General features: G+C 37.6%; 1 protein-coding gene and 1 long non-coding RNA gene across 2 annotated transcripts in view; one reads left to right on the top strand and one right to left on the bottom strand.

Annotated features, from left to right (window-relative positions):
• Positions 1-23,562, bottom strand: part of MYCT1 (MYC target 1) — a 29,481-nt gene extending 5,919 nt beyond the window's left edge. Inside the window, exon 1 of the mRNA XM_083830716.1 lies at positions 23,393-23,562. Coding sequence (XP_083686842.1) covers positions 23,393-23,444 — 52 coding nt within the window. The 5' untranslated portion in view covers positions 23,445-23,562. The remainder of the gene's footprint in view (positions 1-23,392) is intronic.
• On the top strand, positions 14-23,384 carry LOC310897284. Its single transcript, XR_014582183.1, has 3 exons — positions 14-9,283; positions 9,548-9,631; positions 10,340-23,384. It is a non-coding gene; the product is annotated as an uncharacterized lncRNA (long non-coding RNA).
• Positions 23,563-25,863: the final 2,301 nt, after the last annotated feature.

Here is a 25,863-nt window from a genome sequence, read left to right on the forward strand (position 1 = left end):
AATACAGCAAAAATACACAGCAGAGTTAATTTATCAGTCCTGAAGAATATCCCTGCTTGAAGATGATTTGAACATGGCAACCTCCTTAAAAGATGAGCACACTCTAAGATTTTTGTTTGTAAGACATGAGTCTTACAGCATAAACACAGCAATTCATACTGTTATAGTATGATAAAATCATAGAATGTCTTGGGTTGCAAGGGACATTATAGATCATCTAGTTCCAACACCCCTGCCATAGGCAGGGATGCCACCCACTAGATCAGGTTGCTCAGGGCCTCATCCAACCTGGCCTTGAACACCTCCAGGGATGAGGCATCCACAGCTTCTCTGGGCAACCTGAGCCAGTGCCCCACCACCCTTATCGTGAAGAATTTCCTCCTAATCTGTAATCTAAATCTCCCCTCTTTTAGTTTAAGACCATTCCCCCTTGTCCTGTCACTACATGACTGAGCAAAAAGTTGTTCTTCATCTTTTTTATAATCCCCTTTTAAGTATTGAAAAGCTGCAATACGGTCACCCTGGAGCCTTCTCTTCTCTGGGCTGAACAGCCACATGTTTCTCTGCCTTTCTTCATAAGAGTGGTGCTCCAACCCTCTGATCAACTTCGTGGCCCTCCCCTGAACTTTTTCTAAGAGATCAACATCCTTCTTGTGCTGTGCTATTTTTTTTTCTTTAATTTGCTTAATTCAACAACATCCAGAAAGTAGACTGCACTTCCTACCAGTCTCTGGTATGATGCAAAGATTTTAGTCTATCCCAGAAATGGCCACCCAGTAACACCAAGGTGTGCTGTAAAACTGCCAAACATTTACTTCTGTGAACACTATAAAGTATGGATTAATGAAGACTCGAGGACTTTTTAATAGATATTTTTATTCTACATGTACGTGTTTGCTAACTCACCTATTACAACTGAGATGTAGCTTCTGCCATGTTCTTAATGGATTAAGTCTTGTATTTATTACAACATGAAAACACGTCCCAGCCTTTTACTGCTGAGTAAAAGACACTTTAAATCCTCTTAGTAATTAATGTGAATTACCATATCCTAAATGATTTAGGTCAGAGATAACCATTAGTAATACTAAGTCCCTTATGTATTTCCCATCCCCCACAACTAATTTGAAGATGCATTAATCTGCCATTAGGAAAAGTATATTTATAGCTCTTTTATACCTGTTTTCTAGCATTAAGAGATCAGAAAGTAAAAAAAAAAAAAAAAAAAAAAAAAAAGGAGCATGACTAGGGTCATTTTCTCCCCCACACGGTATCACCAGGTAGAAGAATAAGAATTTTTCCTCACATATTTCTAAGAATAGGTTAGTTGCTTCAGAAAACTTGTCATTTACAACTCAGCACCAGCTTTTTTTGGCATACTAAAAAATTTAGACGCATATTTTTGATCATGGATGAGGCCTGAAATGAATGCAAAACCTTTATATATTCCCTAAAAATACAAATAGTGGTTGGATCACAAACAAGATGAAACTCTGTGTTGACTACCCATGGAGCAAAGAGGAAACGAGTGAAAAAGAACCATGAAAATATTTGAAACATTTATTCTGTTTGTGGTGTTGTCTCTGTTATGTTATGATGTTTGTGAAACATTCCTGTTAAAAAGGAAATTGGAAAGGAATAAGGAAAGGAATTCCTTATCTACCTTCTTTCTTCTTTTCACCCTTCAGTGAAGGGTTTTAGACAGAATAACGTTATCACATACTATTGACATAATTGTGAATCTCCTACCCAAGTTTATTCACTCTGTATTTTTCACGAAAGATATGAAGTTTCAGGATGCCCAGAAAATTTAAGTTCTAATTAAGCCACTGGCATTTTGGATGCCTATAGAACACTATTGTTGCTGGTGTCTGACCACTAGACTTTGCAAAAGGCAGAATAAAGTAAAGGCTGGGGGCATAAAGCATTGGGTATTGTTGCAGAGCACAGCTCGCTGTTAGGAACACTTTATTGTCCCTCAGATCAGAGGTGGACCAGACTTGACCCAAAATACATTTTTTTTCTTTAATCCCTCATTTTTTACAACTAAGAAACTCTTGATTGGGTATTCTGCAGGCAAAGGTCAATTGTCTGGTCTGCTTTTTGCAGGAACCCACAGGCAGCAGCATCCTGTACTACAACTCCGGACCACAGATCAGAGCCCCATCACCATCAGCAGTCTTCTGATAAATGCATAATGATTCTGCCCTTTATAAAAACATCTTCAGAGACACAGCAGGCCTTACTGTGCCACTTTTTTTTTTTTTTTTTTTTTTGGTCAGGAGCAGGCTATTATGTTTTAATGTGTTTAACACCTGTTACTGCAAATTCCTCCTCATACTGGGAGGAAAAGAGAGACAGATTTCGGTGGCCTCCAGTGAGGAGAGCCCAGGAGTTGTCCTAATGACAGCACTTTGCAAGGGCCTGAGCTGCTGTATGAATGCCCCTACTTCCATCCTTCTATGGCCATGAGAAAGTAGAGCAAGAGCTAATCCTTTCTTAGGTTGATTTATTTCACACCTTGACTAGAATGCTAGGCACATTGTTATATTTTGAGACTGCCAAGGAATCCCCCAGGCACAGGGGGCTGTGCTGCTTCCAAGTATCCCCGCTCCTGCTTGGTATCTTGACTCCAGCAGGGAGGAAGAGAAGGGGCCCTCTATGAGACTCAGCATCCTCCAGTGTAAGCAGAAGCGCAGCAAGCTGCACCAGCATACCTGACTCTGGGGCTGCTGTGCACCATGGTGAGAATTTGTCTCTGCATCCCTCTAGGTATAATTTTCACCACCTGCACGGTCAAATTGGCATTTCACACTGTTAAAAGCAGATGAGGGAATTGACAAAAGTATTGAGTGTAGCTCTTCAGTCCTTCCCACGTGCTCTTCCCCTGTGCTGGTGGTACAGCACAAACAATTATCCCTTTTCATAATGTCTTCATTTACTTTAACTTCTTTGATTCTTTTAGTTTTCTACCTCTGTATTTGAATGCAAAAATAGAGGGTCAAATTATTCCCTGGGGAAACTCAGCTGGGTTGACACTGATTATTGCAGTCCCCATGCAGTACTCCATATGCTCTCATTTCAGTTTGTACCTACATTTAATCCTTCTGGTTCCTATTATAGAAATATCACTAGACCCATGGGTTACAGGCACTTTATTCTTTCTATTCCCAGACTCTCCCTGACATCAGTGGGAACTGTGGGGGCACACTAATAAGCCAAACTTACTTTTTGTTGACTCCCTGCAGAGGATGAATTTCACTGAAATGTAATTCAGGTCTAAAAACTTACACTGAAGAATTGTAAATCTATGCCCATTGATTTCCTCTTTAGAACGTCCAGTGATCACAGCCCTGAGGTGCATTGGAGAAAATACTACAAAACAGAGGAAAAGATCAAAGGCAGGGAGGGACTTGCTGCACCTGGGATTTTGAGGGGAACAGCTGGCTTCCACAGAGTTGTTTTTCTCTTCCTTAATCGGGGCAGTGCCAGGACAGAACCAGTCTTTCAAGAAAGTCAGAGCAATACTACCAGGATGTATCTCCTAGGGAGCCATTATAATACCCTATAGTTTGCTAAGAGCTTTGCAAGTCATTCTGTCCCCTTCTTTTTAGAAGAAAAGGGAGGAAAAAAAAAATAGGGATGAGGTAGGAATGCTGACAATAACTCCTTTGGTGCTGGTCCCCTAAATATATTTTGATCTGTATGTTTCTCAGGCTGCTCACACTTTCCACTTTATTTGCTTATGTTACAATTGAAAATATTGGGTACATCATCTCACCAATTTTACCAACTCTGACCCCTAACACCTGACCCCTAACACCAGCTGAAGTGAAGAATAAAGATATATATATATATATTTAGCAATAAGAAAGGACAGACTTTGAGGTACAAAGCCAGAAATAAAAAGATAAAAAGAAATAAACATAACACAAGCCTGCTGCATGTTTAACAATTGAATATCTGAGCTACATCACTTTTCTTATCTGTGGTCCTTTCAATATGTCCATGTCAAAAGGTGAAAGGTTTGGAACCCACAGCCTCCCATGTCTCCTAAAGGTTACCCCTAGATCTGAATGCCAAGCTAGCATGTGTCCATCAGGCCAACTTTTGTCCACATTGGGCAACTCCTGAATTCCTTCTGTTCTCTCCTCGTGAATTTCTACATGCAGAATCAAAGGGAGTACTACATATTTGCAAGGCTTTTTTTTTTTTTCTTCTCTCTCTCTCTATTTTTTTTTTCTTTTTCTTTTTCTATACAATGCAAGGTATTTCTATGCAAAGTTTTTTCTTGGTTGTTGTAGCTGGCTTTAAGCCCTTTATAAAATTCCATGACCTGTATGTATGAAGTGTTAGTATACATCCTATGCAGTTGATAATCTTTAACAATCTGTAGAACCACACAGAAGAAATTTGGACATGTTATTAGTAAAGATGATAGACTGGCTGATAAGGTGCTTTTCCTCGTTATGGCCCTGAAATAAGTTCTTTCCATCCAATTTGGGCATCAGTAGCAAGGCCAGCCAAAGAGGGCTTATACTGATCAGTAAATCTTCTGAGAAGGTATACCTTGGGGTATACCTCACCAAAAATTAACATAATCCCTACTTTGACTTGTCAGTCCCTGGATCAGCTAAACTCTTCATGAAATAGATTTTCTTTTCATGATGGAGGATCCTGCCTCTATCATGGAGCTTAACAGGATCCTTGCATATGTACTCAGGTCAATATCTTGTTTCCGTGAGGCTTTTGTTTTCCTTTCATTTTCATGAACCACAACAGATAGCAAGACATCCCTTTGAGTTTAAAACACATTTGCATTGAGGATTCATTCAAATTTCACTCTGGATTTTGCTCCACTAAAATGTAAGAATTTTCCCAAGGAAAATTTTCTCTTGTCATTATCTCTGGCTGTATAGAGGCTGGAGCAACATGCTGCTCCCTGAACTCAGGAAATCCCCTGGACCTGCATATTTCCTATAGCCTTATTATGATCAATTAACCAGTGTGAAAAGTTAAGGCAGACACAAGATTTTCCTTACCCTGCAAGGAAATACACATTTGCAAATTTTTCAACTGGACAAGTACATGAAGGGTTAAGTAGTATCTTTCAAAATCATGAAAGCAGCAACTTCAGTGAGAGCTTCCAAGGGTAAGAATCATCGGGGAGGGGGAAGGGGGGTGGGGGGTGAGCAAAAGGTATTGAATGCAGGGAGCAGAGAGATAGAAACCATTTAGCCAGGCTGTGTATGTATGACTTGAATCTGAACTGCATCATTGCCAATAATAACTAATAAAGAACCAGCCAGCCTTCCTAGCATCTGTTCTGCTCATGCTATTGCTAAGCACAAGGATGTAGAAAACACCCCTACAGTGAGATGATGCCTACACATTTGATGTCTAGTAGATGTCTAGTAGATCATTAATTTCTAGTAGATGGCTTACAAATATTGCAATCTACTTTATGTTTCGGGGCTATTAATATTTTGATGTTGTTGTTGCTTTATTAAAGCTGAAATAATTAAGTAGATTTATCTTAAAGTTATGATACCTGGTAAGGTAGTTTGTCAGTCAAGTATGGCATTGTTCTGCATCCAAACTCAGGTTTTTATAGAGATGCTTTACTCATATTATGTTAGCGCAAGATCCTTTCTATTTACTTCAGCAACTGAGAGTAGTTTTCCCATTTGCTTTTTCTTCCACCTACTTAAAACTAGGATGAGGCATTTTATACATGACATGCAAACTTTATTTTATGGGGACACCAGCAAGTTTGTTTACAGAACACATCACATACAAGCTGCTTGATTTCAACTCTATAAGACATTATAGAATCATAGTATGGCTTGGGTTGGAAGGGACCTCATCTAGGGATCATCTAGTTCCAACACCCCCAACATGGTCAGGGATGCCACCCACTAGATCAAGTTATCCAGGGCCCCAGCCAACCTGGCCTTAAACACCTTTAGGGACAGAGCATCCACAACCACTCTGGGAAACCTGGTCCAGCACCTTACTGGTACACGGAGGGTGCTCTGAGTAAAGAATTTCTTCCTGATATCTAACCTAAATTTCTCCTCTTTTAGTTTAAAACCATTCCCTTTTGTCCTATCACTATCTGCCTGTGTAAAAAGATCATTCTCCATCTTTTCTATAAGCCCCCTTTAAGTACCGAAAGACCACAGTGAGGTCTCCCCAGAGCTCTCTCTTTTCCAAGCTGAACATCCCCAGCTCTCTCAGCTTGTCTTCACAGAAGAGGTGCCCCAGCTCTCTGATCAACTTCGTGGCCCTCCTCTGGACCCGCTCTAACAGGTCCACATCCTTCTTGTGCTGGGGGCCCCAGACCTGGATGTAATACTCCAAGAGGGACCTCACAAGATGCAGAGCAGAGTGGGACAATCCCCTTCTTCAACCTGCTGGCCACTCTGTTGATGCAGTGACATGAGATGCCTGACTGCCATTGATTGCCAAGAATGGCAAGAGGCAAAGAATTAGTTGAGCACCTCAGCCTCCTCCATGTCTGTTGTTACCAGTACTCCCTTCTCATTTATCTGAAGGGGTACGCTCTCCTTGGCCTTTCTTTTTTGACCCATGTAACTATAGAATTCTTTCCTGTTACTCTTTGAATCCCACATCAATTTTAGTTCCTTCTATACCTTGGTTTTCCTGATCCCATCTCTGCACATCCAGACAGCATCCCTGTACTCTTCCCAGGCCACATGTCCCTGCTTCTACTGCCTGTGCATTTCCTTCTTGTACCTCAGTTTGACCAGCAGGTCCCTGCTCAGCCATCCCGGGTTCCTGCCCTCCCTGTCCACTTTCTTATGCAGGGGGATGGAGAGTTCTTGTGCTCTAAGAAAAGCATCCTTAAAGAGTTACTAGCTCTTACCAGTTCCCCTGTCTGTAAGGACAGTGTCTGGGGGGATCTCATCCACTATTCCTAAAGCATCTGGAAGTTCTCTCTTTAGAAATTGTGGGCGCTGACTTTGCTCTTTGACAGGTATATATTCCTTGAGATCAAAAATTCAACCAGGGTGTAGGTGCTGCAGCCTAGACAGCCGCCAGTCTTAAACTCTTTCATGACTTTATTTGCACTGGTGAGCACTGGGTCCAGTAACACTTCTCCTCTGATCAGTTTGTCAATTCCTGGCCCAGGAAGCTATCCTCAACGCACTCCAGGAGTCTCCTGGATTGCTTGCAGCCTGCTGCGCTGCTTTCCCAGCAGACATCCAGGTGGCTGAAATCCCCCACCAGGATGAGAGCGTGTGAGTATGGTGCTTCTTGTAGCTGAAGCAGGAAGGCCTCAGCAACAGGGTTCCCTTGATCAGGCAGCCTGTAATAGACCCCAACCACATGGTATCCTTTATTGGTCCAGTCCTTAACTTTTATCCCTAGGCTCTCAACCTGTTTGTGGTTGTTTCTGAGGTAGCTCTTTGCAATCTACCCACTCCTTAACATAGGGGGAAACAGCCTTATCTCTTGTTTCCTCTCTGTTATGAAAAGTTTGTAGCCCTCAATTACAGTGCTGCAGTTGTGTGATTTGTCCCACCACATTTCTGTGATACCAATTAGGTCACAGTTTCGTGAGCACACTGGTTTCCAACTCCTCCTGCTCATTTTCCATGCTGCGTGCATTGGTATAGAGACACTTCAGCTGAGTTAATGGCTTCATCACCTTTTTAGAGGAGCCCTCCCTAATTCTTCTGGGACAATTCACAGGTATTTTCTTGTTGCTTCGTAAAGTGTCAATGTTTCTCAGTTCTTTTCTGTCCCTCAGAAGTGACAGAGAAGTGATAAACATGAAAAGTATCAGAACATACTACCATGTTGTATGGTGGAAATGAGATATTTTTATATTTTCCATCCAAACAGGAGAATTCTAAATTTTGTTCCATTTTAATTCTTTCCATCTCACATTTTTATGAACTCCTTCCTTTATGCCATGCCACATGCCAGTGACTCAAAACATGTCCAAATAATTAAGCAGTCATTCCCCTACATGCACACATGCTTACACACACACGCACTGCCTTGTCCCTGAGGTGAAAGACCTTGACAACTGGCAGAGGCTTTGACGTCAGGCATGGAGAAATCCAGCTCAGCTTTTGTCTCACCCTATGTTTTTTTTTTTTTCCCAAATGAACACTTAGTGACAAAAAATGGTATAAAAACTTACAAACCAGAATTGGAATACATTCCTGACCATTGCACAGCTTAGCATTGAGCACCAGCTAGTGTATTTAGGTATGAATTGCACTTACTTATGAATGACAAATCTAGTAACCTGACTAGTAAGAATGGTTGAGATACTGTTTTACTGGAGTCTTGGTGACTTTTGAAGTGAAGTTCATCACAGTGAACAGCGCATGTTTGTAACTTAGCCCAGTTGGTGCAAAACCAAACAGCAGGAGCCAAGATCTGTCAAAATTTTAACAAACTCATAGAATCTTCCTGCAGCTATAGAAAATCACAGAATCATAGAATGACTTGGCTTGGAAGGGACCTTAAAGATCATCTAGTTCCAGCCCCCCTGCCACAGGTAGACACCTCCCACTAGATCAGGTTGCTCAAAGTCCCATCCAACCTGGTCTTGAACACCTCCAGGGATGGGGCATCCACAGCTTCTCCGGGCAACCTGTGCCAGTGTCTCAACACCCTCTGAGTAAAGAACTTCCCCCTAAAATAAAATCTAAACCACACCTCCCTTAGTTTAAAACCATTCCCTTTTGTCCTATCACTAGCTGCCTATGTAAAAAGTCACTCTCCATCTTTTTTTGTAAGCCCCCTTTAAATGTGCAGGTGTAAGCTGGAGAGGCTGCAGCTATTCCTCCTCATGCATCCCAGGCAGTGAGTGTGGAAAGGGAGAATACCCTACACCCGAAGAGCCACCATTTTTTCCCAGCACAGAAGATCTCAACTGATTTGAAGTACCGAAGATTTTATACTGGCTCTAGGAACTCCAAGAAAATTTAACTTGAGGCTGGGGCTGGCAGTAGAAACCAACTCTTGTGCTGCTGTTGTCATGCTGAGTTCAGAAAAAAACAATTTCTCTGTAACTGACAAGTGTTGACATTACTATCTTCCTGATCGTTGTCACTAATTGTATTAGCAAACCAGCCTCTCATTAATCATTTGTAGGCAGCCCATGATTCAGATGGGTGGGCGAATCACTTGCTTTGTGAAAGCAGCCAGCTGTGATCTTAGTCATGGCAAATGTTAAGAAAGGTCACACAGCACATGTGAAAAGAGGGAGAGGAATTGTCTACAGCACAGGCTGATTCAGGTAACTGTGACATCCAGAAAGCAACCAGATGAAGATAGTGAGGTTTAGAAAACAGAATTTGTGGGGGGAAAAAAAAAAAAAAAAAGCTGAAACGCAGACTGTGTGGGACACAAGAACTAATAAAACAAGATAGTTAGGCTGTCAGAATGTCAGAAATGTCAGCTCGTGCTATTGCTAGATCCTTTTCTGCAGCAAGTAAAAGTAATTCTCCCACTTCTATTAAATGAACTGTTGCTGCAAATAAAGTTTCTATGTCTTCTACAGATCACGTAAAAAGTACTGGGTTTAAAATAAAGCAAAGGAAATTCAGATTAAAAGTGCAAAATGTGTTTCTATCTATAAGGACAGGTAAGAACTATTCCAGGTGGGTAACACATCTACACATATTAAAGATTTTAAAAATATATATCAATCAAGGGTTTTTGTAATGTAGTTAATCCTGTCTTGGAGAAACAAAACAAAACAACAAAAGTAATATAGATGACAGCTCAAGGCCCATAGAGATGTTATTTTTTTTTCAGTTTCTAAAACATTCTTTGAGAAGTTGAGATAAGTTCCAGAAGTGTCTGAAAATTTATTAAGTAAATGACAAGGAAAAAAAATTGCATAGCCTATGCCCTTGGATTAATCCCCCTTTTGAATTGCAGAAGGAACAGCTGTTTACTAGTAGGTTTATTTCTCAAATGAGCCACCAACGTAGGAACAAGATTGCCCTCTGCTGGAAATTCATGGTGGAAATCTAAACAGTACGTAAAATACCTTAACTCTAATAAAATAGGGTGTCAGAAAACCTAACAATGAGCATTTGATGAAGGGTAGAGGAGAACTTAATAGTATCTGAAAACTCAGACTCTGAATTATGCTGCCATAAGCACTTTAGAACTAGCGTTTTGCAGAGGCATTGAAAGTAGGGTGTACTGTGGCACAACAGAAATAAATATTTATAAGCCTAGTGAAGTACAGTTTGTACAGATTTGTTTTTCTTTGCAAATATATGTACTTATTGTGAAACATGATGTTAATTCTGTTCTTAAATTCCTCTTTCTTGCTATCCAGCTATGTCCAGAATGAACTCCATGCATTAGAGGACATCTTCTTTGTTTACTAATACCGTCATTCATCATGATAAAAATCCAGAACAGTGGGATATGCTATCTCAAAATCCTATAAATCAACTCAGAGTTAATAATGGTCCATTGATATTACTGGCAGTTGAATTTTACTGGAATGATAAATAAAGAGTAACTCTAATAATCAGAAGGAAACATCTAAGATGGAGATGTCGGCATATTTAATTTCATACCTTTGGCATAACTATATAAAACAAAGCAAAGATTTCTTTGTGCAGAGATAGAAACTTTGTTACTATGTGGTTTCATTATAGTTCCTAATGCACTACAAAGACAGTAATGTAATTGCGATCTTTTTTGCTTGTGCAGCAAACAGTATTCTGGCAAGGCATTCTTATCATACCCACAAAACCAGAGCATAGGCCTAAGCTATATGTCCTCTGCATAAACCTAAGCTAAACAGTAAAACACAATTTGCCAGAGTGCAATATGATTTTATAGTTATTATGTAATTGATAAGATTATTTTACAGATCCTGAGAATAAAATCTTTTCCTATATGGTCAGAGCATGAGTGGCTAGAGTGATAACCTAATATTATAAGGACAATTTCTTGAAATTCCTAAAGTTAAGGAGGCAACATAAAAGAAAAGAAAGCTACATTCAAGAAAGCAGAAGAAATCCAAAGTTAGAACAGAGTTCTTATTTTTTTTTCCAAGTTACTAGGAAGTCTGTAGCGCAAGGAATAATTTATAATCATCCTCAGTCCCACCACAGCAATTCTGCTGCATGTGGTCTGAGACCAAAGAAACACAAATCAGGACACACTTGTTCTTACTGTGAAAATACACAAAAAGACAAGAAGTGTTCATACTGATAACTTAAGTCTTACCAGAACATAAAGTAGAATATTTTAAAAGGGAGAAAACTCAGAGTGACAAGGTGCGTTCAAAAAAAACCACTAACATAACCACATTTCAGCTTGTCTCATAAATCCTACAAACAGTGGTTCTCAATGCGGGATGTTTTCAAAGTGCTGCAACCTCTACACGTTTGCTGCTGGGGCATAAGTGCCTCCTTCTTTTGGGAAGAAGCCTTGTTTCTGCTCCTTGTTGCTCAGGGCTGCCCAGCTGCTTCCAGGAGTATAGTAATCTCCTTTTTACAGTTCCATCTCTTTTAGTCTCTATTGTAAATGTCCATCATATATGCTAGTGCTGACAAAATGAAAGAAACAGATACATATGTGCATCTTGGCAGAAGCTGTAGGAAATCTAATGAGGCCCAAAATGGTAAAGTTTCTCAAAAGCAGCTCTTCTCACTCAAAACTCTACTGTCTTTGAGATACTGGCACAGAATATTCTGCTTTCTGCTGACAGCTTTAACTTGTGTATTGCTTGTTCAAAAATAGCCTTTAATGAAAAAATGAAAATAGTATTTATTGTTCTATTTGTAGTCGCTCTCCTTTTTTTTTTTTTTTTTTTTTTGAGAGAGAGAGATTGCTAAAACTATGTCCTTCTTTGGGTGGAAATGAAGAAAGTTGTACAAAGTTGAAGAATGGAAGGAAGAGGAGCTGTTTGTGAACTTTGATGAGTAATAATCTAAAGTATCCTAAAGTATTCAATAAACATGTGTTCAAGCAGCAGGAAGAGGGATCTCTATTTAAATAATATTTTCCTACATTTTTCATTACAGAAATACTTAAACTGTATCCAGTAATGCAAAATAAATTAAAAAATAAACCTCCTGCTTATCTTCCTGCTTATTTATCTTCCTCAGGGAACAAATATTGCCGTGAATATGTAATTTTGAGAATACCTAAGTGTGTTCATATGTGGTAGTACTGTACTCTGCAGTTACCTATCCGTAGTTCAGAAATTTGAGCTTTATTTCTCCCAGTACTTCCTGTGTGACAATATGGTTCTGAAATTTCTCCTTTATCAAGTATGGATATGAGTATCTACTTCAGTTTGGTCTAGGAGATCTAGTTAAGTGGTACTGACAAAAATCTGTGCAACCACAAGCTGATAAATGTTGGTGTGATTTCTAAGTGGGATTATTATTGATCTGGACTTTTAGTCAACTCTTGATGATCCAGGGCAGATGATTCAGGATGGAGTTTTGGTATGCAGTGGGACAATGACATTTGTCTCACATGAGCCAGCAGTGTCTGGAAGGCTATGCTTGCACTGGGCTCTGTTTGCTCCAGGTGCAGGGTCTGGTCCAAGCTTTGCTTACCAGAGACTCCTGCACATCTCAATCAGCTGAGCCATCAATGGTCTCCTTCTTCATTTGTATTCTGCCTGCATTACTCTGGGTAACTGAGAGATGGCATCAATATAAGATAACTTTTAAAACAAAGGGTTTAAAATGAGGAGAGGACAGTTAAATGGTCAAATATCACAAGTGTGTGTTAAGACATCGGATTGGGAATTCAAATCTCTGAGTCAGTGAATTTATTTTCTTCAGCAAATAAGATGACTGAATAAAGTAGAGGCCTCTGTTGAGAAGCAGAAAATGCCTTGGTTGTTTCCTTTAGCAAACATGTGCACAACCCTTAAGAAGTTTTTGCATTGCATTGAACAGTCTGTTTGTTTTGTTTGTTTGTTTGTTTTCCTTTTCTTTTTCTCTCTCAACTATTTTGCTGAAAATTTTCTAGCCATCATTTCATAACAATGCTGTATATATTTGTATTGTTGATACAGTTTTGATTGAAGCTATGTAACAAATAAGTGAAGTTAAAACTGTCCTGTTTTTCAACACATAAAAATCAAACTCTCCTAACTCTCTTTTCTGTTTCCTCAGACAAAAAGGGATTTATTAATCATATTGGAAACAAATCTACTACATCCCAAGAATGCAATAAATTACATTTACATTGGTTAAGAGTTTTTAGGAGCACAACCTTGAATTGGTTGTTAAAACTTAAGTATTTTACAGTATATGTACCTTTTATTAAGGCTGTGTAGAAAGTGAAACTTCTGCTTTGAAAAGTAAGAAAATGTGCCATAGCCAGTATGAACCGCAATGTATAGGCTTTTTTTTATTATTATTATTTTTTCCCAGCCAAAGGCATAAGGTTATAAAATGAAGATGATCCTACAAAGACAAAAAGGGTCATTCTTGAATCTTGGTTTTATTTTGTGCTCTTTTTTTGATTGTGGACCTCTCATGCCATCTGCAAACTTCATATTAATCTCCTGTGCAAGGAAAATGAGACCACTCAAACCATTCATTTGGCTCAAAAAGGTTTTCAGCTCCTGGTTGAATGAGCTACAATGGCAAAATGGGAAATTGAGTATAAAATATAAATAAAGAGTATTTGCCTCTAACAGTTTCTACAAGAAGAACTGAGACAGAGTCTCAGCATACCCAGAATTTGCTGAGATTAACACTTCTGAATCAAAATCTTGCTATGCTCTAACAGCTGAGCATACAGCTACGTGGGGTTTGTCTTTAGCAAAAAGTTCATAAGGAAGATACTTTTATTATGTCTTTGCTGATATCAACTCATTCACTGCCGTGGTGGTTGGAAGAAGGAATATACATAATTTCCTGAAGATGAGATTTCTGGGTTCAGTGGATAAATAAAACATGATTTTCTTGGCAGCTAGCTCATGTGACAACAAGCAGCAATACACAGTCAATACAGTGGGTGTACCTGCCAAAATGTGTATACACTTTGTGTTTGATTAATTAAATAATACTATGAAGAAACTTTGCCTCTTAACTCAACTACCTTAGATCTATATCCTTCCTGCCAAACATAGTTAAGCATTTGATAAATCAGTGGTTGTATAGTGGGGGGAGAGGAAAGGAGGAAAGAAGCAGTAATTAGGAGGCAGCAAAACACAGCCTGAGGATGACAGATTCACTTTAAAAGAATAATTTATACACAGGGAAGAAATCGTGCTCTGAATAGACAGCATGTACATACAAGACTGGTCTCATCTCCTCAGTTTGTTGCTTTTATTCATCTGCAGTAATACTTATTTCTTTGGGCTTGCCAGAAGAATGACAAGGAAAAAAATCGGTCCCTCATTAATATATACTTTTATCTCTCTGACAAGCCTGCACATAAGATCTTGGAATGGATTTACATATTAGCTCCCTGAATGCAAGGACTGATTATTGATATAAAACCTTACCTTCAGTAATGTGAGGGATTAAGTTTCACATGCTTGTCAAAACTTTTACTTAACTGACAGCAAAATAAATGTAATTATATTAAAATTGGAATAGTGTGGTCAGCCTGAACCTTGTGAAGAAAGTATATGATTTATCTGATAAATTCTTATATGGGGTTTATATAAAATGGTAATGGTCCAGTAGTCGATTGAAAACAGTAACTTCAGAATATAGCCAGATAGCCAAAAAAAAAAACATGGCATAAGGCTAAGACATAGTTCTGTTTCCTAGAGAAATTATTGTGGGAAAAGTACATTTAGATTTGGTGTATGACCTTGACTCCTGTCCCTGATGAAACAGAGAGGAAGTGTTGGCTTCCTGCAGTAGTCTGGCACCAGCATAAACATTAGAAGGTACAGCAGAACATCTCTGGCCTAGTTGTTTTAGGTGCTTTTCAACAACACTGGAAGACAACGAAGCACGAAAGCACAGCAGTTCCGGCAAAATTGCCACATGAATAAGAAATCTAGTTGAAAATCTGTCATTCAAATCATTTATTCTCAAATAAAGCTGAGGAAGACAGAGACATGCTATATCCTGAAGATGAAATGGGGAAGATGAGCAACAGCTTCCTTTTTATTACATAATACCTCATAGATTATTTTCTCATTTTTTATGGGCATATTCCTTGAGAACTTCACAGAAGGAGCTGGAGACCCCAAGTGTTACAGAACAGAAGGATTAATTGCTGTCATTGTTGCCACTGAAGGACTGATGTTCACACAATGCTATGTTTGCTATTATTGCTAATGCCTCACCATCACATGCTATACTTTTTCTTCTTTCAGTTAAACCCACAACCTTGTTGCCATTTCTCTCAGCATTAGCACTATTTATATGAAAGCTTTGTCCTGTCTGAGTCACTATCCCAGGCTGCTCTGCTGATGCCTCATAACACATCCCAAATCAGCTCAGGCTGTGGTCAGGCTAACCAGAAACAGGAAGATCTGCTAATGACCTTGACCTGGTAGATCCCTCTTTCTTACAGAGATCTTAACAGCTTCAGCCAGAGGAGAGAGGAGAGGTGGCACATTTGGGTCTTCCTTGCCCCAGTAGTCCTCTAGTTACCATGATCATTATCAAATTTGTGTGGACTACTTAAATCAGCTTCTGGCCGCTTGAGTACTTGAGAAGTACCAGGGGTTTTAGTTATGTGACTTTTTCTACATTTCTATCAGAGGATTTTCATATGATTTAGTATTTAATCAACCACAATGAAAGGGGAAAAAAAATTTTTTTTAAAAAATGCCATTAGTCCAGGGAAATCTCTGTTGCCCCCAAAGCCATTCAGCATAAATTATTCTGAAACTTCTGGGTGTGGGAGGATGCACAACCCTACAGCCCTTTCCAAGGGGAGAAAAAGAAGCCTGTCGTGGTTCCTATACAGATGAAGCTGAGATTTATCCATGTTACCATTATTTATTCATTTCTGTGTTCTGTGTTCTTGGAGTCTGACTGAGGTCCCACTGTGTGGCATTTGTGATGGACAAAAAATAAAACTGGTCCATGTCATGATGAGCTATATAGGATTTTCACAGTCCTGATTTCTGCAATTTCACCATGCAAATATATTGCAATTATTCTTCATCAGTATGAAAAAAATGTTACTCATTGAAATGAAATCTCTGGTTAAATGATCTGAAAATAAGACACCACTATTAAATTTCTGGTATCATAATGTTTCACTGAGGAGCTGGAGAAAGACCTTGTAGGCACATTCAATTTAAGACTGGTAATAAGAAACAAAACATTAAAAAGATGTAACTAATATTAATATAGAGATCTCATTGTCTTTCACAGAATTGTTTAAATGTGTCATATTTTATATCTGTGTTGTACACCTAGTCCTCAGACAAATGTACTTGAAAAAATATATGTATTTACAGGAAACATTTACAAAAACAGAATCAGCTTTCTGTCTGATTCTGTGTCACACTTTGCCTCAATGTCTTATCTTCACAACTTTCATGCAAAGCAGCACAGGGTAGTTTTCTCTACTTTTTCAAATAAGCACCCAAAATGTGAAAAAAATAGCTGTATTATCTTCCAGAAACCCTACTAAAAATCTGCCTCCCATTATGCTTATTTTCAGTAATGTCTTTTGGAGGTGCCACTCTGCTCTATGTTCAAGCTAATCATAGGAAAATAAAGCAGTTCTAGTTTCTCAGTGAATTTGGGAAGAATCAATGTATTCTACTCCATGTTAGGATAGCTACCTCAGGAGTCTAAACACAATTTGAAATGGATACAAATTTAGGGCAACAAATTTAGGGCACTTTCTTGGTGGAGGAAGAGGAAGATGCTACGTGTCACAGTTACCTTTACTCTGCACAGCTAAGCAAACACTTAACCAGGTATGTTTGCAGACATGCTATTTGATAGAGCCAGGGAAATCTGCATACACAAGGACTGGTCTGTCCATACCAGACTGTAACAAAGGGCTGTAAGCATACTCTACATTTTTTGGTACTGTAGGCAATGTTATGCAATTATACCATTCACACAAACAACAGAATTTTCTAGTGCAGACAATATTTTGCACATATTTTAGAGGAATAATGCTCTAATTAGAACACCTGATCAATACTTTCTGGGCTGAAAACGGGAAAGATTTCAAGGGTATAATTTTCCACCAGTTTAATTTTTCAGCCATTTAAAGCAGAGAATTTTGAGACCTTTCTGACTAAGATAGAAATTGAAACACTCTTTTTATTTATTATTTTATGTTTTTGACTACATTTATATTAGGTTGTCCAAGTTCACATGCCACTGACATATACCAGAACCAATCAATGGCATCACTGGATTCCATGCTATTCAAAACAAGCTCTTTTTTCTGCAGTTAGAATATATACTTTGCTTTGAAATGGGACTGAAAGAAAAGCTGCCATTTGCTACTAGAGGTCTTAAGCGTATGTCTATGGAAAGGTAGCTTTGGAGATGTACAACTTTTGCTTTTTCAAGTCTTCAGATTGAATAAATAAAGGAGAAAACATTAGCCAGAAGACAGAGAGTTAGGTAAACAATAAACACACAGCAGGACCCTGGAAAATCTATAATAAAAAACCTGGAAGTTTGAGCCTTTTGTTTGATTTGAAAAGATAAGTGGGAGAGGTGGATGGAGTGGTTGTTTACATGCAATTGTCTCTTATACTAACACCATCACGAAATCAGAAATCTGCTCATGAGTTGAGTTTTTTACTGTCACACATCATGTGACAAGTAAATGTTGCAAGCCCTGAGTGCAAGTCCTAAGCAATAGTTCAGTATTCCTGATGAGCCAGATATCAGGTTCTGAAATTCAAGTCTTAAGTAAACCACAGACTCATTAAGGCAGTGCATGATAGGGTACTCTGGGAAGTCTGAGTGGCGAAGTTGTCACTCTAGACTTAGTCATTGTTTGCCAGGAGGGGGGATGCAGACTCAGTATGAAAACTGCGTTTTCTTTATATATGTCCTTCTGTGATGTAAATGAGGCGTCAGTACAAACTCCTTGATCTGACTTGTATTCTTTCAGATATGTTTGACTTCACCAAATCAATACGGATTAATCATTCTTCTGATAACACTTAACGGTACCATTCTGCTCATTTCCCTCTCACTCAAGCTGTATTGAAGAGTTTGGCTTTTAGTTTTTATCCTCACTGGATATTTTTCTCTACTATTTCTATATTGTCTTAACTAAATGAAAAGAAAACAAAAAAAAGAAAAAAAAGGAAAAGAAAAAAGACAACGTCAGTAAAGAAATTCAGAACTGACAAAGTCTGCAAAGTCATCCTGCAAGTCTGCAATGCCCAGTCTTCCAGGATATAAACTCTCTGGAATTCTCTATTTTATGCTGGTCTTTTCCAGCCATCAGATTAGGAAGAAGCTACCTGTTGAAGCTACTACTGCCAAATCTGCTGTCAAGTGCTCCATGGCTAGCCTCAAATTCTATCTTTGCCTGTCCACATCTCCAGCAGGGCAGTTAAGGCAGCTCCTGGAGTTTTTAGCTGGTGCTTCTCAGGCAAGACTAGAGGGATACTTGTCAAAGGGAGCACAGAGAATGAGGTGAGAACACCCATTATGTATGCTGGAAATGCCCTGTCACACCAGTCAGAGAGGAAGCCAGCAGGCTTAACCTGGTCACCACAATTATCCAAATGCTACTTTTCACACTTGCAACTTGAACTTGCTACTGTTACTTCTAGTCCACCACTGCTACAGACTCTGAAGGGATGCTGGCACAGAAATCATGTCCCATGGCCACTTAGGTTGGAATTCTCAGAGTTTGAGAGCTGTATCAATGCTGCCCTTTCACAAGTAGTATTTCAATTCATGAAGAGAATGACTCGAAGTCCTTAACCACCATTATTGCTAGACCAGTAACACAACACGGTATATTATAATAGGCTCACTAATAGGTTGCCCAGAGGTGTTGTGGCATCTCCCAACTTGTCAGTCTTCGTAACGTGCTTGGACACAGTCCAGGGCAAGCAACTCTGGGTGTCCCTACTTGAGCAGGGAGGTGAAACAGATGACTTCCAGAGGTCCCTTCCAATCTCAACCATTCTGTGATTCTGTGAACTATTGTCCATATTTTCCAGCAGAGTATATAGACTGACTTCTTTCGAGCAAACAAACACATGTTAATAGAGGGAAGACCATTGGGTAAAGACAAGGGAGAGAAAAGGCAAAATTTGGCATTATATTTAAAACCATGAGTGTGTTTGTAGCTTACAAAAGTCAAGTGATAATGCTTAAATTGACAATACCAGACAGTTCTCAATTTTAAAATGTTGAAAGCCAGCTGGCATACAATATTTTTCCATATACCAGACAAATAACATCCTGGATTCTGATTCAGGGGGGAAAAAGTACTGGCTTAATGTTTTTAAGGTATTAAATTGTAATGTTGCATTTCTTAAATAGATACTTGAGTAAAACTAGACTGAAGGATTGTCTAGGGATCCATGTTTATGCTGATTAATACCTGCTCACACTTTTTCTCTCTGCTGTTGTCGTATTCATCAAATGTAATATTTAAATTGAATTTCCTGATCTGAAAGTATTTTACCACTTACACTGGAGGAACAGTATTGTCTAAAAGCCATTTGTTGTATTTAATTCTGTGTGACTGAAAATGCTTTTAGGAATTACAAGAAATGCACTGCTGGTTGAAATGGAAATATCTTTGTTTCCTCTGTTAACTTACAAATCAAAACGAACTCTATAAAGACTATATTAAAACAGTAAAAAATGAGATTAGTAGCTGATGGATGGATACCAAACCCTGAATTTCTCACTGAGCTAATGCCAAAACAAATCTCCCTTTGAGACTACCAATAAAAAAAAAAAAAAAAAAAAAAGCAGATTCTCTGTCTACATTCCCATGAGGTACCAATGGTGCTGAAGCTCAGCAGAGGCTGCCTTTAAAAGCTTCTACCTCTGCCTAAGTAATGTACTATGGGAAAGCAGAGGTTACACAGCTTCATAAAAGCTGGCACCTGAAAGAGATGTTCTGCATTCTCCAGTAGCTCAGCCAACTTCTCCGAAAAAAAAATAGGTATGTGTTAGTAGACTGTGCAACCTCTGTAGTAGGGAACAATGGCTAACAAAGCAGGAATCAGAATCCCAGGGGCTGCAACAACCTACATGAACTCCAGCATGTCTGCCTTTATGCTCGCTGCATATTACACAGAAGATATTTGCTCACAAGGTCAGGAGTTCTATCATGAAACTCATTAACTTAAACTAGAAGAAAACATTAACACTTTAACATTCCTTTTTTTTATTTCTTTCCCACAACATTTATTTTAGGCCAGCAAAAGTGCTGCTTCTGTTTTACATTGCTGCATAATTTAGCATTTCAAAAATGTAACAGAATGATGACAGTGAAGCCTGAATTTAACAGAAGAGTTAAGACTCCTTGGCCTGCAGGATCTAAAACTAAGTAAAACTAAGCATGCTATTGACTCTCCAGGCCTCTAAAATGAGCCTGCAAAAAAAAAAGTGTTCAATTGTTTAGTTTTTGTTTGTGTTTTTTTTATTATTTTATTTTATTTTATTTTTTTTAATTAATGTGTTAAGGAATCGGTATGAATTGAGATAGAAGATTTAGACTACTTAGGCAATTCACATAGTATGATTTATGCTATGTTATCTTACATATGAATATATATATATATTTTCCTTTTCTTTTCTATGCAGCTTTATTCATACAAATTTTTAACATGAGATAGTGGCCTGGGGCAGTTGTAAAATGATTTATGTGTGTAAATTTATGATTTACATAATTAGAGGACAAATTAATTTGTTTAGAAAATTCTTAGATGCTTTGTGTGAAGTTACCATTGGAAACCAGACAGCTTTAGAAAACAGGATGCCTGTATATTTTCCAGAGTAGGGAACCAGTTGTTAGACAATAGGTGGTTCAGGAAATTATAAGAAATTAAATATCATTATGAATATCTTCTCTAACAATTTTTACAGCACCTAGTTTTTCTCCACAAAGTAATTTTCTCTCAGCAAGCTGTTACATACATGCTAAAATTTACACATTGGCTGAGTCCAGGAGAGCTACTGAGAAGTCACCCACACAAGGAAAAGGATCTACATCTCTGTAATGTATTCATACATGGTGGGTGGCTTAGAAAAACAATGTAACAGACTGGAAAACATATTCTGAAAAACAAAACAAAACAAAAAAAAACAACCATAGTTTCAAACCCTATCCTGAAATATCAGAGTTTCAAATATTGCATTCTCATTTAATAAAAAATATATATTTATATCTATTATGCACAGTTTTATTTTTACCTCATGTATCTCCAAGGATGTCAACAAATACTAGAACTGTAGTTCTAGTAGTTACAAAGATAGAACTTCTTTGTAAGAGATGTTTTCTTACAGTGAGGTTACATCAGTCATTTTGTTCTGATGTCGATTATATACTTAACTAGATTGTGTTCCTCCCTTGTCTAATGTATATGATATATCTAAAGGAAAGGAAGGATAAATGTTATTAACTCTTCTAACTATATCAGAAAATACAAGAAGAACCCAAGAGATCTCTACTTCCCAGGATGGTGTGAGCTCTTTACAAAGCTTCATCTGCTGTTAGAGCGCAGGCAAATGGGAGGTAATCAGGGCTAGGGACAATATTTATCCCTGGCAAGCCAGGTGGGTAATACTGGTGAGAGGTGATACTGGCCTTTTCAACATTAAGGTGCTCATGCATGTGTTGCTTTGTGTTGTCAAATACAGCTCTTCATATTGAAAGACCAGTGTTTGGCACACTGAGAGGTACCTTAAAGTGTGTAACAGCAGCACCAATGGAGCCAGTTCCATGCTCTGCATGCTGTGAAAATTAAATATTCACTTTTTAAGTACCTTTTGTATACTTCTTTTTTTTTTTGACTGTTCACGAAAATGGAGAACACCTTGCCCACAATCTGAGTGTTATAGCTCATTCTTAGAGTTTCTTATAACTTTGCTGTTTCATGTGAATATTTACTTGAGAGTGAAAGAATAATTTATCTCAGAATAAAATTAAGTCTGCATTAACAAGGGACAGAAACTTTTACACAAAGATTCTTAACATACAGATGAAAGCCCTTCAATTTTTTGTTCTGAAAGAAACATTTTAGAATTATATGTAGTTCCACTCTACAAAAATTATAGTTATTCTTCAAATTCCATCAGACAATAAGAAACTAAACATTAATAACAGTATTTTTTTCTTCAGTTAATCTCTAAGTATTTCTCAAAGATATTCAGTATGATTATCCCACTTTCTTGCCCAAGACACAAAAATGAAATGAGTTGCTCATGGTCTCCCAAAAGGAAAATATATGTGTCAGTGCAGGAAACATGTGGCTGGCATTCCACAGACTCTTGCTTCATATGCTAAGGAAATAAAGGAACTTCTTTAAATCTTCTTGTATTGTTATTTTCCACTCTTTTCCCAGGACGCTTCTATGTAACAAAAGCCCCGTTTTGCTAATGAATATTATTTTTTAGCTTTAGATATCGCACAGATTCTTGAAAGGGTCACTGCTCAATAACAATAATAAAATAGACATAAATATGATCCACATAATATATAATATGATCCACACTAACAATACCCACTAATTCTAAATGGTAATACATATTAATGCTAAATATATCTTGATAGAGCATTTTGAATGGAAATAGTCTCCACAGAATCTGGATTCCACAGAATCCACAGATCAGGTCACCAAATCTGATTACCTCAAATGAATTTCAGTATAAAATATCTTACCAGTACACACTCTATACATATCAGTTAATGCACCATTTCCAGGTCTGGGTGAAGGAAAACAGTCATAATAGAGGATTATCAAAATATGCACAGAGGAAAAAGTAAGGCAAATCTGATCACGAGACACCACAAAAATTACCACTCATTTTACATTCTGGAAGATTAAGAGTGTATTCCAGAGGTTGCAACATGTTTAGTGTTTGCCATTTCTTTTTTGTCAGAAGATGAAACAAATCATGTCTACCATTTAAGGACATCTATTAAACAGTTGAGAATGTCTTCCTGATCTGAAACACACTGAAGTCAATAGATACCTTTTCACTGACTTCAGTAATGGACTTTGTCAAACAATTAGTTCTGTCCTGGAGGTTTCTGCTGTCTTGATTTGTCAAAAATCATGATAAAACCTTGTCAAATAAATATTTGGAAAACAACCTTTCACATTGCAAGAAATACGGACAAAATTTATTCATTACCTTTTGTTTCAAACTTAAGGCTTGCAGTCTCTAGATGTATTTCTTAAGGCAATTAACAGTGAAACTCAGCATCTACTTTAATGATATTCTACAAAAAGAAACAGAAAGCTTACCCCAAAACTTTGGTGGCCATGTGGTCAGAGAGTAAGTACTGTTTTTATCCATAACATCCAAATGATAGATACAAAACAATATCTCCACAGTGTAGCAATGAGTTTCTGAATGTTTGAGATTTAGCGGTAGAAGCAACGCTTTTGTGCTGCCAGGGAACTGTTTTGTTTGTCTGAAAGGAAATAGATGTATCACATTTCCTGCTTGTGGACTCAAATTAGCAATTGCTTGCCTTATCTTAGAGCCCCACATGGTTCCTGAGACAGAGGAATAGTTTCCTTCTCGTCATTTCCTCAGCCTGAGTGAATTGACTTAGAACAATACCAAATCTGCTCCTGCCCCAAAATATTTTGAGCCCCAAAACTGTTGGAGATGGAGAGATGCAAATTCTTTTTTCTACTCTTTACTGATTTTTTGTCTTAAAGATGTTCTTTAAAAAAATCAGAAGTACTTATATTCAGTGGGAATTTTCTATAAGGAATAAATATTTGAAAGAAGTTTCTAATAAACGCCGTTTCACTAGTGTACTGATACAGGGTATGAACATTTTTAAGTATTTCCCATTGTTCCTCAGCTAGTCTGAGGAACTAGCTAGGCCTGACAGTGTAACTGTAGGTATTGCTATTTTAATGAGTGTACTTCAAATTTCCTCTGCTGATTCTTTTCCTTTCCACACCCCATTCTAAATTATGAACTCTCTGGAACACAAACAGGCTTTGAGCTAACTGTTTGAATAGTTTTAATAAAATGTACTGGTAAATCTCAGATGGAATTTGTAGGCAATACTTCTAAATATAACATATAGCAATAGTAACATTCCTTAATAATAATTATAATATTAAAAAAAAAAAGCACCCAAGATATTTGAGGATACAGACACATAATTAATATAAAATGTATGGGAATCAATTAAAAGTATGGCTTTGTATATACGTGAAAAAATCTGTAGAACCTGATTTTAACTATCTCCCTCTTAAATATATTGCTGATAATAAATGCAAGTCTCTAGATGTATCTTTAAGGCAATTAACAAACTTTTTGTGGTGAATTTCAAAACTTTGTTTTCTGAAAAGTTGTGTAAGGTTTTGGTTTGCTCATTGTTAAAAAACAGAATCAGCTACATCTGATTTTCACCACAAATATCACGAAACTCAAAAATTTAGGGATATTCTAATCTTAAGATTTGGATCTAGCATAATTTTATTACTGACTTTTTTTTTCATTTAATATATATAAATACTTAGCAAAAATACAGTGATGATTAATGGAAGACTAACAGTTTTAAAAGTTGGTGCTTAAAATGACATATCCAAGTATTGATTTAATCTAGTTGAAAAGCATCTGGAAAGACATGGACACTTATACAAATAATTAAATCTTCCACATTATCAAATGTATGAAATATCAAACTTAGTACTTTGTGAGAAAGTCAACAACAATGAAAAGGATGACAGTTTTACTCTGGACAGGGTATTCCAAATAGAAATTTTTTCTTTTTCCTCAGAAACACACAGCTGATATTGGCAGTTGTTAACAACAGTAGATCAGAGAAGAACCACTGAAAGTTATTTGGAGCATAACCCTGCAATGCTTATCATCAAGTTACATCAAAGAAAATTTTAAATGAATCAAGATAATGTGGGCTTACAATGATTTGCTAAGCAAGAGGCTCTCTCAGATCAGTTTCACAATCTTTCCAATGTATATTCTTGCCTTAAAAGAGAACTAAGTTTGTACAACAGAACTTGCCAAAAACAGATAAAATGCCTGATCAGATGTCTTAATTAAAATGATAGTTTTTTTTTCCAAAAAGCTAAAGCAGATTGATGTATAGTAAATAAATCTTGCCTTAATTTATTATTTCAAATATAACATTAATTATTTTATTTTATGCTTGAGAGTACTGCAAGAATCTATTCTCACTGTCCCTATTAGTTCTTTCATTTTTTTCCCTTGAGAAGTATCTTTTTCTGAAAAAATAATTGCTGCAACCCAAGATATCCTTATGGATAAAAATGTTCCTCACCATGCATTATAATGACAAGTATAACACACTGTCACTTCTGACTGGTGGGAGACAGAGGTATGTAGAGGACAAGCTGTCAAATGCATTACTGATGTGAGTTCAAATGAGCAGTCTTTTTTACCCCTTGAAAAAGAGGAGCTGAATTCTGTTTTTAAACTTTTTGAATTTATTGATTAAATGAAGGGAGATGCTTTGAATTTACATCAGCACAAATATTAATCAGTGAAGAAAGAGAAGAACTTCCAGGGGATATAAATGTGATGTGTATCTTCATGCGTTAAATAAATTAATTAATTAATTAATAATAATAATAAAAAAATCATGGGTAAACCAACAGTAGGTACACAATGTAGTTCTGGCAGGTAAAGAATCACTTTCTGGCTTACAAGCTAGTGTGAGGAAATGTAGAAAAAAGAAAGTTTTAAGGGGTTTCTGAAGCCTTGAGGA

Source organism: Anser anser (assembly GCF_964211835.1).
Source record: "Anser anser genome assembly, chromosome: 3".
Lineage (NCBI taxonomy): Eukaryota > Metazoa > Chordata > Aves > Anseriformes > Anatidae > Anser > Anser anser.